General features: G+C 42.3%; 1 protein-coding gene across 1 annotated transcript in view; it reads right to left on the bottom strand.

Moving 5' to 3' along the window:
* FNBP1 (formin binding protein 1) overlaps positions 1 to 6,985 on the bottom strand; it is a 142,000-nt gene extending 135,015 nt beyond the window's left edge. The window contains exon 1 of the mRNA XM_023730620.1: positions 6,708 to 6,985. Within this exon, the coding sequence (XP_023586388.1) occupies positions 6,708 to 6,731 (24 nt within the window). The 5' untranslated portion in view covers positions 6,732 to 6,985. The remainder of the gene's footprint in view (positions 1 to 6,707) is intronic.
* Between the last annotated feature and the right edge of the window lie 8,801 nt (positions 6,986 to 15,786).

Genomic DNA, 15,786 nt, shown 5'->3' on the forward strand with positions numbered 1-15,786 from the left:
TACTATAATGGTATGTTCTAAATAAACAGTTCTACCATATAGCACACATGATATTACAGTTTAAATGTGAACAGTTATTATAACTTTTGCAACAATGAAAGTTTCATATATACATATATATTGCTGGTGTGATTCTATTTCTATTATTAGACAATTGAGATTAAGCTTTATGTAAATTTAACATAGAATTTTACACATAGAATGAGATTTACAAGTTATATTGGTCCCAATTAGAAGATGATGATCAATTAATATTAAACACTTGTATTATCCAAGTTAACACCGAAATATAATATATATATTTGGCCCTTTGTGATTTTTATTTTTTTTTAACTACTAAAATCACTAAAGAGCCTGGTGACGCAGTGGTTAAAGCACTTGGCTGCTACGCAAAAGGCCAGCAGTTCGAACCCACCAGCCACTCCATGGGAGAAAGATGAGGCAGTCTGCTTCTGTAAATATTTACAGTCTTGAAACCCTATGGGGCAATTCTATTCTGTCCTATAAGGTCACTATGAGTCTAAATCAACTCAACGGCAACGGGTTTGGGTTTTTTAGTTTTAGACAAATCACTAGGCTCAAACTAGTATGACTGTACATTACCAAAACAGGAAACAAATATTCATTATAAATGCTAATTCCAGAAGACTTCACACCCACATTCTAAAATCTAATTAGATTAATTTCCCAGGGCATGCATGTATTCTTGGTAGCTTGCAATTTTTAAGTGTCAAAATAAAGCCTTATTTTTAAATGTGGGTGGTGTTGATGAAACAAGTATGAGTAATACTTGCAGGAAACACTCTACTAGCTTTAGCTAGGAACGGGTGACAGTTGAACAGTGCTTCAAAAAAGCACTTCCCATGTTGTACCAATGTAAAGCACCAGCTGTAATGTGGTTACACTGTAAGCATGGACACTTAACAAAACTCTCCTATCATGCTTGAAATATAGTTCCACTTACCAAAAATGCAATTTATACACATTTTCAGGTACATGTTTAATGTGTAAAGTGAAGGCAAAAAGCTGACATGTAAAAATCAACTACAAAATTGCCAGACCTCCCATGTTATGTTTTGTTTTATCCAATATACAGTAACCAAAAAAGATTGTGTGCAAAGTCTGTTCTTACGGAAAGGTAGGGATAACAGAATTAAACTCGATTTAGACTATCTTCTGAGGTAATTCTATTCTACTCACCATAGTTTGAGGAGTAGTTTCGGCCCCGATGGGCTTGCTATGCTTATCCCAAACAGAAACCTCTGAAGGGTTAAGAACAGCAGTAAAAGAGCTATGAACTCTTATTAATATTGTATTCAATTTAGTATTCAAAGGTCAATAAGAGGTGGGACCATTAATAGTCAAGATTAAAATAAAAATCAGTATTGCATAGTTTAAAATTTTAACACACTACAAGGTGTTCTTATATGAATACACATACACATACCAGGTATAAGTAGCATGAACAATAGAAAAGAAATAAATCTCTGGGTGGCGCAAACACTTAGGTGCTCAACTACTAGCCAAAAGGTTGGTGGTTCAAACCCACCCAGAGGCACCTTGGAAGATAGGTCTGGCGATCTGCTTCCAAAAGGTCACAGCCTTGAAAACCCTATGGAGCAGTGCTACTTTGCACATACAAGGTTGCTATGAGTCGCAACTGACAACAACTATACTTCAAAGGTAAAAAAGGTGCTTAAGATTATAAAAAATTTTTACAACTGCCAAAGTGTAAAAAGGCATTGTTATTACCTGTCCATATCTTTTAAAAAGTAAATTTAAAATAAAAGGAAAAAATGGGTTCATTCATTCATTCATTCAATAAATATTTATTGAACTCCTACTATGAACCCAGCATTGTATCTGGTAAAGTTGGTAAATAACTTACACTGCTGCCTCTTAAAAAAGTACACACCACAATCAACGTCAACATATTCAACATATTGCTGAATGTACATTATATGCCTATAATTGTCCTAAAAACACTGGTTAAAAAAAAAAAAAAGACATACTGTCAACACAGGTAGCATCATGGATTGAATTGTGTCCCCCCCAAAATATGTGTCAATTTGGTTAGGCCATGATTCCCACTATTGTGCAGTTGTCCTCCATTTTGTGATTGATGTAATTTTCCTATGTGTTGTAAATTCTAATCTCTGCCTGTGGTTAATGAGGCCAGATTGGGTTATGTTGAAGAGGATTGGGGTGGGATGAAAAACCCTTTCTCAGATCACATCCCTGATTCAATATAAAGGGAGTTTCCCTGGGGTGTGGCTTGTACCACCTTTTGTCTTAAAAGAGATAAAAGAAAAGGGAAGTTAGCAGAGTTGGGGACACCATACCACCAAGAAAGCAGTGCCAGGAGCAGAGCGTGTCCTTTGGACTTGGGGTTCCTGGGTGGACAACCTCCTAGACAAGGGGAAGATTGATGACAAGGACCTTCCCCCAGAGCCAACAGAGAGAGAAAGCCTTTCCCTGGAGCTGACACCTTGAATTCGGACTTGTAGCCTACAAGACTGTGAGAGAATAAATTTCTCTTTGTTAAAGACATCTACTTCTGGTATTTCTGTTACAGCAGCATTAGATGACTAAAACAGGTAGCTACTTACTATGTTAGTTATTCACATCTCTCTGCTTTTTCTTTTTGTATTTTGGGCTACTTCATTTCTCATTAGCACCAGAGCAAAAAAATGAAGATGGCAGAGTTGATACTAGGAGACAACAAAACTAGGCTCTGTCACTGAGTAATCTGTTAGCTGCAAAGAGTAGAATAATTATGAAAAAAGCTATATTTCCAATGGATTTATTCATAATCCACACTCCATGAGCAAGCTAATAAAAAGTTAAGCTGATACTTTGATAATCTGTCACTTCCTATCAATAAGTACATAAGAAAAAGCATTCAAATGTAGCAAACTCTTGCTTCCTGATTTCTCTCATGACCAGTCACAATTTCAACAAGTCAGTGCAATATATTTACTATATAAACATTATCCTTTTAAGAAAGCTTGAGAAAATAACATTTTTGCTACTTTTACAAAGAAACATAAATCTCTTATGTTGCAGACCCTCTTTATATGTTTTCACTGAAATCAGTAGATAGATTTTGTTGTATATGTGACTTGCAACAGACCCAGATCCATGTCTTGCACACAGTAGTTGCTCAATAAAAGCTTTAAAATTTGATTAAAAGGCAGTGTTATGAAGAGTTGTACAGAAATTATTTTATCACAATCTAATCACTTTAAAACAGCCATTTATACTTGGTTATGACCTCCTCATACAAAAACAGAAAGCCCCAATTTAAATGTAAACTAATCTAATAGTTATGAAAAACATAACTAGCAGTCAATTTTAAATTGTTAGTTCATTTTTATAGTTAAATGATAACTTCCTGACACTTCATGATTTCTCAAAAAATTTTCCTAGAGTATGCAAGTTTACTCCCATGAAGGTGTTTAAAAGAAGAAGAAGAAGGGGGAAGAGTAAGTTTAATTTCCTCTACAAGGCAGGATGTGGCTTAAGAGTAGGCCTTAATGTTAGTGCATGTTAGAAACCATAGGTTTTTTAGAAAACCTATATGGACTATCACTAAAGTTTCAAAATGTGTGTAAAACCTGATAGTATTCGTGAAGGTATATGAAAAGCTGCAACCACCTGTTACAAACAACTCATAGCCACCCAAACCATGGGTCTGTCTCTCTCCATCTAGAAGTACAATTCTGCCAAGTTAGCCCTGTCATTATCTCATTACACATGTGCATGATCCCAAAGCCACCATTCAAGGAAAACCCTCAATCACTGCCCTCCACTGGACTGCCTATGCACAGCACATCACGGAGTCTCTGATCACCAGAGAACTAGGGGTTTATTTTTCAGAATCCTTCATTATGCTAGGTTTTTCTTGAAACCTCAAATACCACAAATAAACTAAGGCAATTGAAAATAGACATTTCGCTGCCCTTATACTTCTTTGCATTCCACTTTAATAATCAGATTTTGCACTTGGTTTACTATTGCAAATAATGTGTTCATTCCTTTCCCTCTATTAAACTATAAGCTACTCAAGGGCAAACACTGATACTCTATAGGAACGTGTTTCTTTCATTCATTCATTCTTTCTTTCTTTCACTTCTCATTGTCATATACTTGCATATATTTAACTGCTGACTCATTTTTCCTCATAAACTTACCAAAAAATTTTTTCGAATAGTTCACACACTTTCTTCCTTACAAAATACTTTCCAATTAGTTTGTTACAGAAAATGTCAAACATATAACAGAAATAGTATTATGAACGCTCCTGCACCTATCATCTAAGTTCAACAATTACCAACTCATGAACAACTTTGTTTAATCCCTATCCCCATCCACTACCACCTCCAAATTATTGTGAAGCAAATCCAAGACTTTGTATCAATTCACCTGTAAATATTCCAGTTCCCATTTATTGTCAACAACTCCATGTCCTTGCCTTCCTTCCCACTCCCCACCCCCAAAAAGAAGTGCACAGAACAATGCAGGGAATTGGAACTGTTAAATCAGTTCCCTTCTGTAGCTGCCTCCTCTCTGTTGTGTCACCTTCTATAACATTCACCAACATCACTGTGAAATGTCCACCATTGTGTTCAGTCCCTTTAACTACATCCATTTCACTCAGAAATGTATTGTATTTTTCTCCACAATCCCATTCTCAAACACGTGAAAAAAATCATGCCAAAATTCTAGTCTCTTGATAAAGATTACTTCTGATTTGTTCCCCCACTCCAGATAAGCTAAAAAGAGCCAAAAGGAATGGAGGAGGAACAGAAAAAGAAAGAAATACAACACTTAAAATGGTAGATTTTGACTAATTAGGTGTGTGCAAATATTTTAAATCGGTTATTTTATTTTAAAAATGTATATTTGTTAACATCAGCCACCATTTTGTCATGAATCCTTTATACAGAGGCTGTTTATAAAATGAATTCTCTTAATTTAAGGGAGCCTTCAGGATTTTGGTATACAGTAGCTGCTTCTGGGCCTAAGAAATGGTTATGTAAAAACAGTTAAAGTCAAAAAAAAAAAAAAAAATTAAGGGAGGATGCTCTGTTTTTATAACTGCTCTAACCTTGTTTTATTTTGACATGAGATTTCTTGACCTCATCTCAGATACTAACCACCACCCCACACTTTCTCCTCTACACCCTTTACATATTGAATTCCGAAAGGTAGTAAAGGGAGGCACTTTAGAGTTCATCATGGGAAATGGCTCATCTTGAGTGTTTCAGTGCAATAATTGAGATTTCCTTCATTCCTTCCACTGGGACACTGCACTGCCCATTCCTTGCCCAGTGATTTCCCCAAGAATCCAGAGGAAGGCAGGGAAATAAACTCCATTCCACAGCCAACGGCTTCTCCTTCCCTGGGACGGCCTGCGATCTGCCTTAGCATCCCCTGTTCGCACTTGACCCTGGGGAGAGGGAACTTCTAAACACAAAGCTACTTGTTTACCCACCCACACACCCCCAAGATAAGGACAGTCCGACCCAAAGGAGGCAGGCGAGTGCCCCTCACCTCCAATCTTCCATTTCAAACTGTTTTCTCTGTGCGGTTAAAGCATTATGTACCCGGCGAATGCCTCTCCCTGAAATTGATAACACAACGCCTCCCCCTAACCCCTACTACTTTGCTCCTCTGGGCCAAACACCACAGCCCCCACAACAAATTCAGAATCTGAGCTGCCCCTCAAAAACTACAAGTACTCCCCAAACCACCACAGGTCAAAAGTCCTCACCTCCAGAGGGAAGACACCACTTCTCGCCCCTGCACCCCAAAATCAAAGACCCAGTGCCTGGCGCCCGCCGAGGTCGCCCCGGCGCCGGGAGGAGCGCCCAGTCCGCAGGCACCTCCACTGAGAGAAAGCAGCCCTAGAAACTCGCAGCTGGGGCGCTCGAATAACGCAGACCCCCCCAATCCAAGGGCCCCCACGCCACCATCGTAGCCCCTCACCGACACAAAGGGGCATCCATTCGGTTACTCGTTTCGAAGGATTAAGTCTCTTCCCAACACACACACACACACAGCTGGCCTCGGGGCGCCGGGAAGAGGGAGGCCAGCCCGCACCCCCTCTTCAGGCCGCGAGGAGACCCAGACCCGCGCCTTCTTCTCAGACTGGCGGGGAAACTCAGACCCATGCCCACTCCTCAGGTCGCCCGGGACCCAGACGGGCGCCTTCTTCTCAGACCCGCGGCCAGACTCAGACCTGCGCCCACTCCTCAGGCCGTGGGGGGACCTAGACTCGCGCTTTCTTCTCAGACCGGCGGGGAGTCTCAGACCCGAAGCCCCTCTACAGGCCAGCGGAGGGACCCAGACCTGCGCCCATTCCTCAGGCCGCAGGGGAACCTAGACCCGAACCTTCTTCACAGACCAGCGTGGGGGCTCAGAACCGCACCCCCTTCTCTGGTCGGCGAGGCGATCCAGATCTGCGGCTGCAACCCCTCCTCAGGCCGTTGGCGGGACCCACACCAGCTCTCCCTCGCCTCCGAAGGGCGAGTCTGGCCCACGTCTCCTGCTCAGGCCAAGGCCGACAAGGGGAACCGGACCTGCACCCCCTCCCCAGGCCAGAGAACTGGACCCGCGCGCCATCGTCTCCACCAGGCAGCCTGGCCCAGTCCGCGCGCCCTGCACCTTCCCCGGCAGCCCGGCGGGCCCAGCCCCTCACTCACCCAAAGCTCGGTGCCCCAGCTCATGGTGCAGGGGGCGGGAAGGGGCGCACCGCGCGGCGGGCGCGGGTCCTTCGGTCCCCTCCCCGATGATCCCTTCGTCTCCCGAGATCCTCGCGGCCGAGGAAAGCTCGGTGCCTGCGCGGTGGCCGCCTCCTCCGGCTCGCAGCTTCTCTCCTAGAGTCTCCGCGGCTGCTCCTCCTCCCCGTCGCTCCTCCGCAAAATGGCCCGAGGAAGCAGCAGTCGCCGCCGCAGCTCCCGCCAGCCCCACACTCGGGGAGGCAGGAGAGGGGAAGGGGGAGGGGAAAAAAGGGAGGGGACGGCCGGCGGAGGGGTGGGGAGGGCAGGGCGTTGCTCCGGGGGCGGGGCCGGCCTGACAGCTCGCGCACGCGCGCACGCCCCGCCCCCGCCCCCGCCCCTGGCCCCTGGCCCCGCCCTGCTTAGCCTTCCCTTCTGCGACCACCTGCAGGTTCACATCCCCCGGAGGTCTGGAAGGACGCGGGCGTAGGTAGAGGCCGGGACCTGCGGATCGGGACTACTCCCTTCGCCAGTTTTTAAATGAAAATGAAATTACTTATTAGCAACCACGCTCTCTGCTCTTAGGACAATTGCTCGTCTTTGAACCTAGCCGGCCCCTGTTATTACCAGCGCTCTGCAGAGGTCTGAGATTGTTCCACTGCGCCGAGCGCCGCTTTGGCTTTAAGGACAATACTTTTCCCTGACAAGCCATTCCCGCTTACCAGTGTGCTCGGGATCGCCTTTTCCCCCTGCACAGCGACCGGGCAGGTCCGAGGAGCCCTGCCGCCTTGCGCGGTGAGAGTGGGGCCTGATGGTGTCTGCGTGCTGTGCAGATAGGGACGTACAAGCAAAGACTAACCGAACAGCTCCCAGTGGCTAGGGAAGGGATCCAGGGGCGTATAACCAGTGATTTGTAATCTCTGAAAACAGTGATTACCAACTTCTTCGGTCAAGAAACTCTCAGGCATAAAATCACATTTAAGCTTAGTGGGTAAAAGCCAAGGCGCTGGGTCCACAGATAACTTCTTTTGTTCAAATCCAGCCTCCAGCACGTACTAGCTGAGTGGCCTTGGGCAATGAGTCCACATCTCCAGAAATTCAGAGCCCCCATCTACCAAGTGTGCGTAATAACGTATCCATCTCACTCACTGAGTGGTAGTGAGGATCAAGGAACTGAGCACCTGTTTCCTGGCCTATGGTTGGTTAACGGAGAACTAATTTTATCGGTAGATACTCCCTTTCTCTATATTCCAAAGGTGTACACAAATAGCATTGCCGGCAAGCTATGAAGAATTTTTGGAGTTCCAACTCCTTCCTTTGAATCACTCACTAATCCTCTCCTCCCCCCATTCTTCTTTTCTTTTCTGAGTAACTGTGGACTCTTAAACTTGGCCCCATTTTTAAATATTTCATAATGATGCATTTCTCCAACCCACCCCCAATCAGCTTATTCTCCATGAAAGGATGGAGCTGAAAAAACTCTTACAGATAAACCTCCATGTCTACTTCCTTTGCGGGACAGAGCTACAATAAATCTAAACTGTCGAAACTGTTCAGTCTGTCTTTCTTCAGTTACAAGTCTCCCCTTCCCTCGGCCATTTGTGTGTGTGTGTGTGTGTGTGTGTGTGTGTGAATGTTGCTTTTTCAATATTTCACTCTCACAATTACCAGGTCAGGGTACTCTTCACTCCAGAGATTGTTAGATATATAACAATCAGAACAGCTAGCCACTTACTTCCCCGAACAGATGAATAATCACGGTGAGTTAAGAGGGTTTGGAATTTCAAACAACACTGAACAATTTAATCTGCTAAAAATTGGAAATGTTAAGTGAAATGCAGGTTATCAAATAAAACGTTGCCTCGGTGATCACCTCAATTTACCTTCCTGCCAAGTCTTGAGTATTTTTTTTTCCATCAAATCAATGATCTAATCTTGACTGTGTTCTTGGAGACTGTCTTCTTAAAAACAGCGTGGCTCATTGTGAAAATATGCTAATCAGGAAGAAAAACAACCTGCTGTTTTAAAGAAGCGGAAGAAGAAGAGGAAGGTACACCAGAAGAAAAAGAGAGACCACATGAAGATGAAACCTTAAGATGAGTAAGCAGGAAATTGTTAGTTACAGGAACCAATTAAAGCCCACCAAAGAACTGTATGGAACTGGTACTATGCCACACTGCCAGTATCTTTGAAATCTTCTGTTCAGCTCTTTTACTTCATCATTTCTTCCTTTCACTTTCGCTACTCAGTGTTCAAAAGCAAGTTTCAGAGTCTCTTCTGACACCCATTTTGGTCTTTTCTTTCCTGTCCTTTTAATGATCTCTTGCTTTCTTCATGTATGATGTCCTTGATGTCATTCCACAACTCTTCTGGTCTTCGGTCATTAGTGTGCAACGTGTCAAATCTATTTTTGAAATGGTCTCTAAATTCAGGTAGGATATACTCAAGGTCATACTTTGGTTCTTGTGGACTTGTTCTAATTTTCTTCAGTTTCAACTTGAACTTGCATATGTGCAATTAATTGATAGTCTGTTCAACAGTCGGACCCTGGCCTTGTTCTGATGATATTGAGTTTTCCATCACGTCTTTCCACAGATGTAGTCGATTTGATTCCTATGTATTCCATCTGGTGAGGTCGTGTATAGGCATCATTTATGTTGTTGAAAAAAGGCATTTGCAATAAAGAAGTCATTGGTCTTGCAAAATTCTATCACGCCATCTCTGGCATTGCCTCTATCACCAAGGCCATGTTTTCCAACTACCAATCCTTCTTTGTTTCCAATTTTTGCATTCCAATCACCAGTAATTATCAATGCATTCTGATTGCATGTTTGATCAATTTCAGACTGCATAAGTTAGTAAAAATCTTCAATTTCTTCATCTTTGGCCTTAGTGGTTGGTGCGTGAATTTGAATAACAGTCATATTAACTGCTCTTCCTTGTAGGTGTATGCAGATTATCCTATCACTGACAGTGTTGTACTTCAGGATAGATCTTGAAATGTTCTTTTTGATGATGAATGCAATGCCATTCCTCTTCAAGTTATCATTCCCGGCATAGTAAATCATATGATTGTCTGATTCAAAAGGGCCAATACCAGTCCATTTCAGCTCACTAATGCCTAGGATGTTGATGTTTATGTGTTCCGTTTCATTTTTGACAATTTCCAATTTTCCTTGATTCATACTTCATACACTCCACATTCCAATTATAAGACATTTTAAAGGAGGTAGGGTTTTTGTTTTTTTAAATTGTCTCCATTTTACAAATAGGAAACTAAGGCTGAGAGAGGTTAGGTCTCTTAGGACGTACAGCCAGTGAGCAGTAGCATCAGGATTCCAACCCCCCCTGTTTGATGCTGTCATCTCATTTGGTTTCATTTTTTTATTGTGCTTTAGGTGAAAGTTTACAGCTCAAGTTAATTTCTCATACAAAAACTTATACACATACTGTTATGTGACCCCAGTTGCAATCCCTATAATGTGACAGCACACTCCCCCTTTCCACTCCATTCAACCAGCTCCTATCCTTTTCTACCTTCTCATCCCACCTCCAGACAGGAGCTGACCATTTAGTCTTGTGTATCTACTTGAACTAAGAAGCACACTCTTCACGAGTATTATTTTATGTTTTACAGTCCAGTCTAATCTTTGTCTGAAGAGTTGGCTTCGGGAATGGTTCTAGTTCTGGGTTAAAAGAGAGTCCAGGGGCCATGTCTTCTGGGGTTCCTCTAGTCCCAGTCAGACAACTAAGTCTGGTCTTTTTATGTGAAATTGAGTTCTGCACCACACTTTTCTCCTGCTCTGCCAGGGACTCTCTGTTGTGTTCCCTGTCAGAGCAGTCACTGATGGTAGCTGGGCACCATCTAGTTCTTCTGGTCTCAGGCTGATGGAGTCTCTTGGGCTAATATTTTCCTTGTGTCTTTGGTGTTCTTAATTCTAAAGGAGGTAGGGTTTTATAATAGTTACATTATGATCCCAGCTCTCCACCACTTATTAGTTGTGCGACCTTAGGCAAGTTACTTAATCTCTTTGAGCTTCAGCTTCCTTATTCATAAAACAGGGACCTCGTATGTTAATGCTAACCTCATAGGTTGTTATGAGGCTGAAACAAGGGAGCTAGTGGTGAGCATGGGTTTTGGAGTTAGCCAGATTAAGACAGCTCTGCACAGACAGCTAGAGAGCTTTGGCTGAATTACTTTCCATCTCTAAGCCTGTTTCCTCTATAAAATGAAAATAATACTTACTTCAAAGGATATAGTAAGCTCAAAAGTTAAGAATACATGTAAAATGCTCAGCACACAATAAGGGTAAAAGTTTTGGTTCCCTTCCTTTCCTCCTTTGTTCCAGAGGATTTTTACTTATTGTATCAAGGAAAGCAATCCTTGAAGCACTGTCTGATGCAGCAAGATAGCTTGCCTGAACTACAGTTGATTGGTTGTCTATTGGTGAAGTACTACTCATAATGAAATTCTTCAGATTTTTTTCTTTAAAATAGCTTCCATCGGTTTTTAGCTTAAAATTTCCCATTTGTTTAGCATTCAAAATATTTACTAAGAACCTGAGGAAGCAATCAAGTGGAAAAAGTTGGAGTGGGATAAAACTAGGAATTCTATGGTGAGTAGAATCTTGAAACTGCAACCAATTTTTGCACCTGATAGTCTGGTGATATTGTAGATTGAACTCCCCTGAAGCTCTATAAAGATGTGCATAAAAACAAGAAAAATCACTGTCCTGTGGATTAGCAAGTTATATACAGTCCCACCACATTGAGGAGAAGTGAATTTGAAGTTCATCTCCAACTCACAAAATTCAAGGTATGTCAGGGTCATCATACTGACATTATATCTGTCAGGACCAGCCTTTTCCATGAAGATTGCTCTCTTTAAGAAGATGTCCCCTGTGGTGCAGTGAATTACTTAATATGGCCCTTCTAGCCATAGTCTTTGTAACTCCCACCAAATGACTGGGTGAGATTATGCAAACGAGGTGTCTGTGGCCCACCAAGGGGATTGAATAGCTTGCTAGTAACGTAAATAAGGTACATGGCACCCTTGTGGGGGGTGATGCCATGCAAATAAGGTATATTCAAATAAGGTGTAAGAATGGCATGGTGGCAGCATCAGACATCCTCTAACTTCACTAGGGGGAAGGAGAATCAAGATCAACAGCCCAAGGCTGATTCCTATGAGGCAGATGTCAGACATGCCTCCTTTTTCTTCCATTTTTACCAATTCTGACTCCAACCATCCCTCCCATGGCACTCTCTACTTCTCTGCTGAGTTTGATAATTCGTTGCAGTGGCCACATAGAACTCACAGACAATACTCACAATTATGGGGTTTATTAGGGAAGTAACAGGTTACAATTCAGGTTCAGGAATGCTTAGGACACAGGTCTTCCATCAGGACAGCCTCTTCTCAGCCTTGCCTGCAGGAATACCTCTCTCTGGCCCCTCAGCCTCTGCCCTGCTCAGGCACGTGTTACAAAGCTCTTTTAGCTCTCCCACTAAGTGCCCCAAGGCACACTACTCTGCCAGAAAGCTTCAGCCCAAAGGCACTCAGCTCTAGCTCCAGGTAGGCAAACCTACCTCCATCAAGTGCCTAGGGGCACCCTACTTGTCCAGCAAGCCTCCTGCCCAATGGTGTTCAGCTTTCTAGCTCTGTGCGTTGGGAAGCCCACCATGCTGTCTCCTGCTGGTCTTTCCTGCTGCCGTTTCTCTGCCACTGCTTCTCGCCACCTTCACTGTTACAACTGTCTCCTGGTTCCAGAAGCTTCTCAGTGCAGGGATCCCGGGTCCAACGGACATGCTCCGCTGTTAGTTTTTCTTCCTTGGCGGTGGTAAGAGCCTCTCTTCCCACCACTGGGTTGGCAAAACTGACCAATCCCCTTGTTAGGTTTCCATATACCTTATTAGCATGGTCCCACCCAATCATTTGGGTGGGAGTTACAAGACCATGGTGAGAAAGACCACACAAAAGTGATCCATTGCACCACAAGGGGATCGGTCAGTTTTGCCATCCCCTCTAGGCTTAAAGGGAGACACAGAAAGCGAGTGAGAGTGAGAGTGAGAGTGAGAGAGAGCAACAGAGAGCAAGAGCAAGTGAGAGTGAGAGTGAGCCAGAGCGAGAGAAGCTGTAACACAGAAGACAGAGAGAGGTAGCAGAACCAAGACAGAGAGGGAGAGCTGTAACACTGGAGATGGTAAGAAGTAGCAGCAGAGAAAGCAGAACCAGGATACCAGCAAATCAGCAGGAGATGGCACAGTGGGCTTCCTGGCCTACAGAGTGAGAGAACTGACTGCCTTCGGGCCGAGGATTACCAGCAGAGTGGATGCCTCTGGGCGCTTAGTGGCAGAGCTAAAAGAGCTTTGTAACAATTCCCCGAGCCAGGCTGAGGGGCCTAGGGCCAGAGATAGGCCTGTCTGCGGGCATGGCTCAGAAATGGCTGTTCTCATCTAACAGCTGTATCCTGAATTGTTTCTGATCCTGAATTGTAACCTGCTACTTCCCTAATGAACCCCATAATTGTGAGTAGTATCTGTAAGTTCTGTGGGGCTATTGTAACAAATTATCAAACCCAGCAGAGAAGTAGAGAGTGCTGTGGGAGGGATGGTTGTTGTCAGAATTGGTAAAAAGGTTAGAGGATGGAGGTATGCCTGACCTCTGCCTTATAGGAATCAGCCTTGGGCTGTTGATCTTGATTCTCCTTCCCCCTTGTAAAGTTAGAAGTCAGATGCTTCCCCCCATGCCATTTTTACATCCCCTGTGGGCTCTCCCCATGCTCTAAGAAATGCCTGACAATCTTAGCCGCAATCCTTGAAAAAAATAGTGTTTGAAGTCAAAGAATGAAATTGATATTTGATTTCTGAGTATACTGCCAGGCCCCAATTTGACCTCCAGTCCTGTACTGTATTTATTTAGGTTTTTTGGTCTGAAATACCAATTCTTTTGATAAGAAAAAATATGACAATTATACCTTATTAAACTGAAGAATATAAACTCATTAATTACTTCAAAGATTTTTGGAAATTTCTAACCTGATGCCAATTATTATTAATAGCACCAGGTTCTAAACTACAAATTCTGCTACTAGTGGTAATGTTTACTTGATCCTGCAAAATTAGAGGGAATAGTAAAATATAATTCGGTTGGCTAAGAGAGTAAGGCTAAAAGCTACGTTTAGAAGATCAGTCTTTCCATCCCTTCCAGGCTTTTTCAGTCAATACCTTAAAGTTCAATGTCCCTTTGAAATACTGCCAGGGAGAAGCAGGCATAACTTGTTGTTACCCAACATGGCTGTTCCCAGTTACAGTATCATGATTTTGCAAACACTATTTTCTTGAAACTCTGGAATCATTTGCTTAAATATGATTGCCAAGATAGCAGTTTTCACAGAAATTGAAAAGTTAACTGTCTAAAAAATACACATAAAGTTTCTGTACCTAGTTTTCCCTCTTTCTTATTCCTCTCAATTCCAAAATAACAATTGGCACAATATAGCTCTCAAATACCTGAGGGAAGGTATTCCTCACATACCCCTGGAGAAATACCATTGACGTGACCCTGTGAAGGTTACATAATTCCCAGGTAGAAAGAAGCAAGGAGTCATAAGAACCCAACATTAAGCACACATAAAACTGTTTTCTGGAAACTAGAGGACAAAAGTCTTCTATTTTGGAAACTCTTTTAATGTTTTATCACTATTATATTATTAAATGAAATTAAGAATCTTCCTGCTTACTTCCTGTTTTTAGAAGCCTACTTTAAAACCAGCAATTCTCAAAACTGGCATCTAGCTTAAGTAAGAAGAAAGTGAAAATACTCCAAAGCATTGCAAACTGCCTTTAAAAATCACCCTTCCCTTTAATTATTAGTTTCATACTGAAGTGAGAATCAGTGAACTCACTGTCTTTGGTATTTCCTCTTGATACCTAAAAGAAAATACCTTTTACATTCCTACTAGGTTCTTTCATATTGTTAATTTTTTAAATGTTTTGTGAAAATTTTCTCTAGCATTTCATTTGATAACATACTGGTTACTCAGACTCTGGGCTTCACATTAAAAAAAAAATTATGAGAATTAGAAAGTCATACGGTATAGTGCCAGAAGCACAGATCCAATTCTGACGCAGCTGTTTCCAGTTCTGGTTCTAAAGGTGCCTGCTGAAAATTAACCAACTATTTGTGTGATCAGAGCCCTTGTGGCGCAGTGGTTAAGAGCTTGGCTGCTAACAAAAAAGTCAGCAGTTCGAATCCACCAGCTACTCCTTGGAAACCCTATCCGGCAGTTCTACCCTGTCCTATAGGGTTGCTATGCGTCAGAATCGAGTCGATGGCAAGGGGTTTGGGTTTTTTTGGTTTATTTGTGTGATCTCAAGCAAGTCATTTAATTTCCCTGAATTTGTTTTCATATCTGTTAAGCAGATGGGCAAGCAGACTATCTAAGGACCCTGTTGCTTTTATTTTACAACAATGCAGGACAGAGATTAAGTGCTGGCTTTGAGAGTTCCAGCTGGGTCATTTATAAATGAGCAGAGCACCCCTGAATAAATTACTTAATCACTCCAAGACTTAGTCAACTCGTTTGAGAAGAGTGAACACAAATATATACCTTAATGTTTTACATATGTATGTGTGTATATACACGTACATATATATATACATATGTATATATATATCTTAGCAGAACACCCACCAAACTTTAATTGCTCAGTAAATAAAATTATCTCCTTGTGTAGATTCAACAAAATAATTATAAAATTTCTCCTTGTCAGTTTCTTTAACTGTAAAATGGGGTAGTAGGATCAGATAAAAATTCTGCTCAAAGATGTAAGATTAAATATTCACAATAGGTGGCCAAAGATCAGAGGCTGGGGAAGAAAGCTGATAATCTCCACCAACTTTGCCTTTTTCTTGAGTGATCACCACAGGCATTTTAAGACAAACTACCATCTTCCTAGCTCCAACTTAGTGCCCTACTTTTGTCCTTGCAGAGCATGTGACAGAACTTGTATTGGTTTTTAAGTTAAAGGAAGAATTCGCAGATTTCATGGCTTTTACTAA

This window comes from Trichechus manatus, unplaced genomic scaffold (assembly GCF_000243295.1).
Source record: "Trichechus manatus latirostris isolate Lorelei unplaced genomic scaffold, TriManLat1.0 scaffold00038, whole genome shotgun sequence".
NCBI classification, from domain to species: Eukaryota; Metazoa; Chordata; class Mammalia; order Sirenia; family Trichechidae; genus Trichechus; species Trichechus manatus.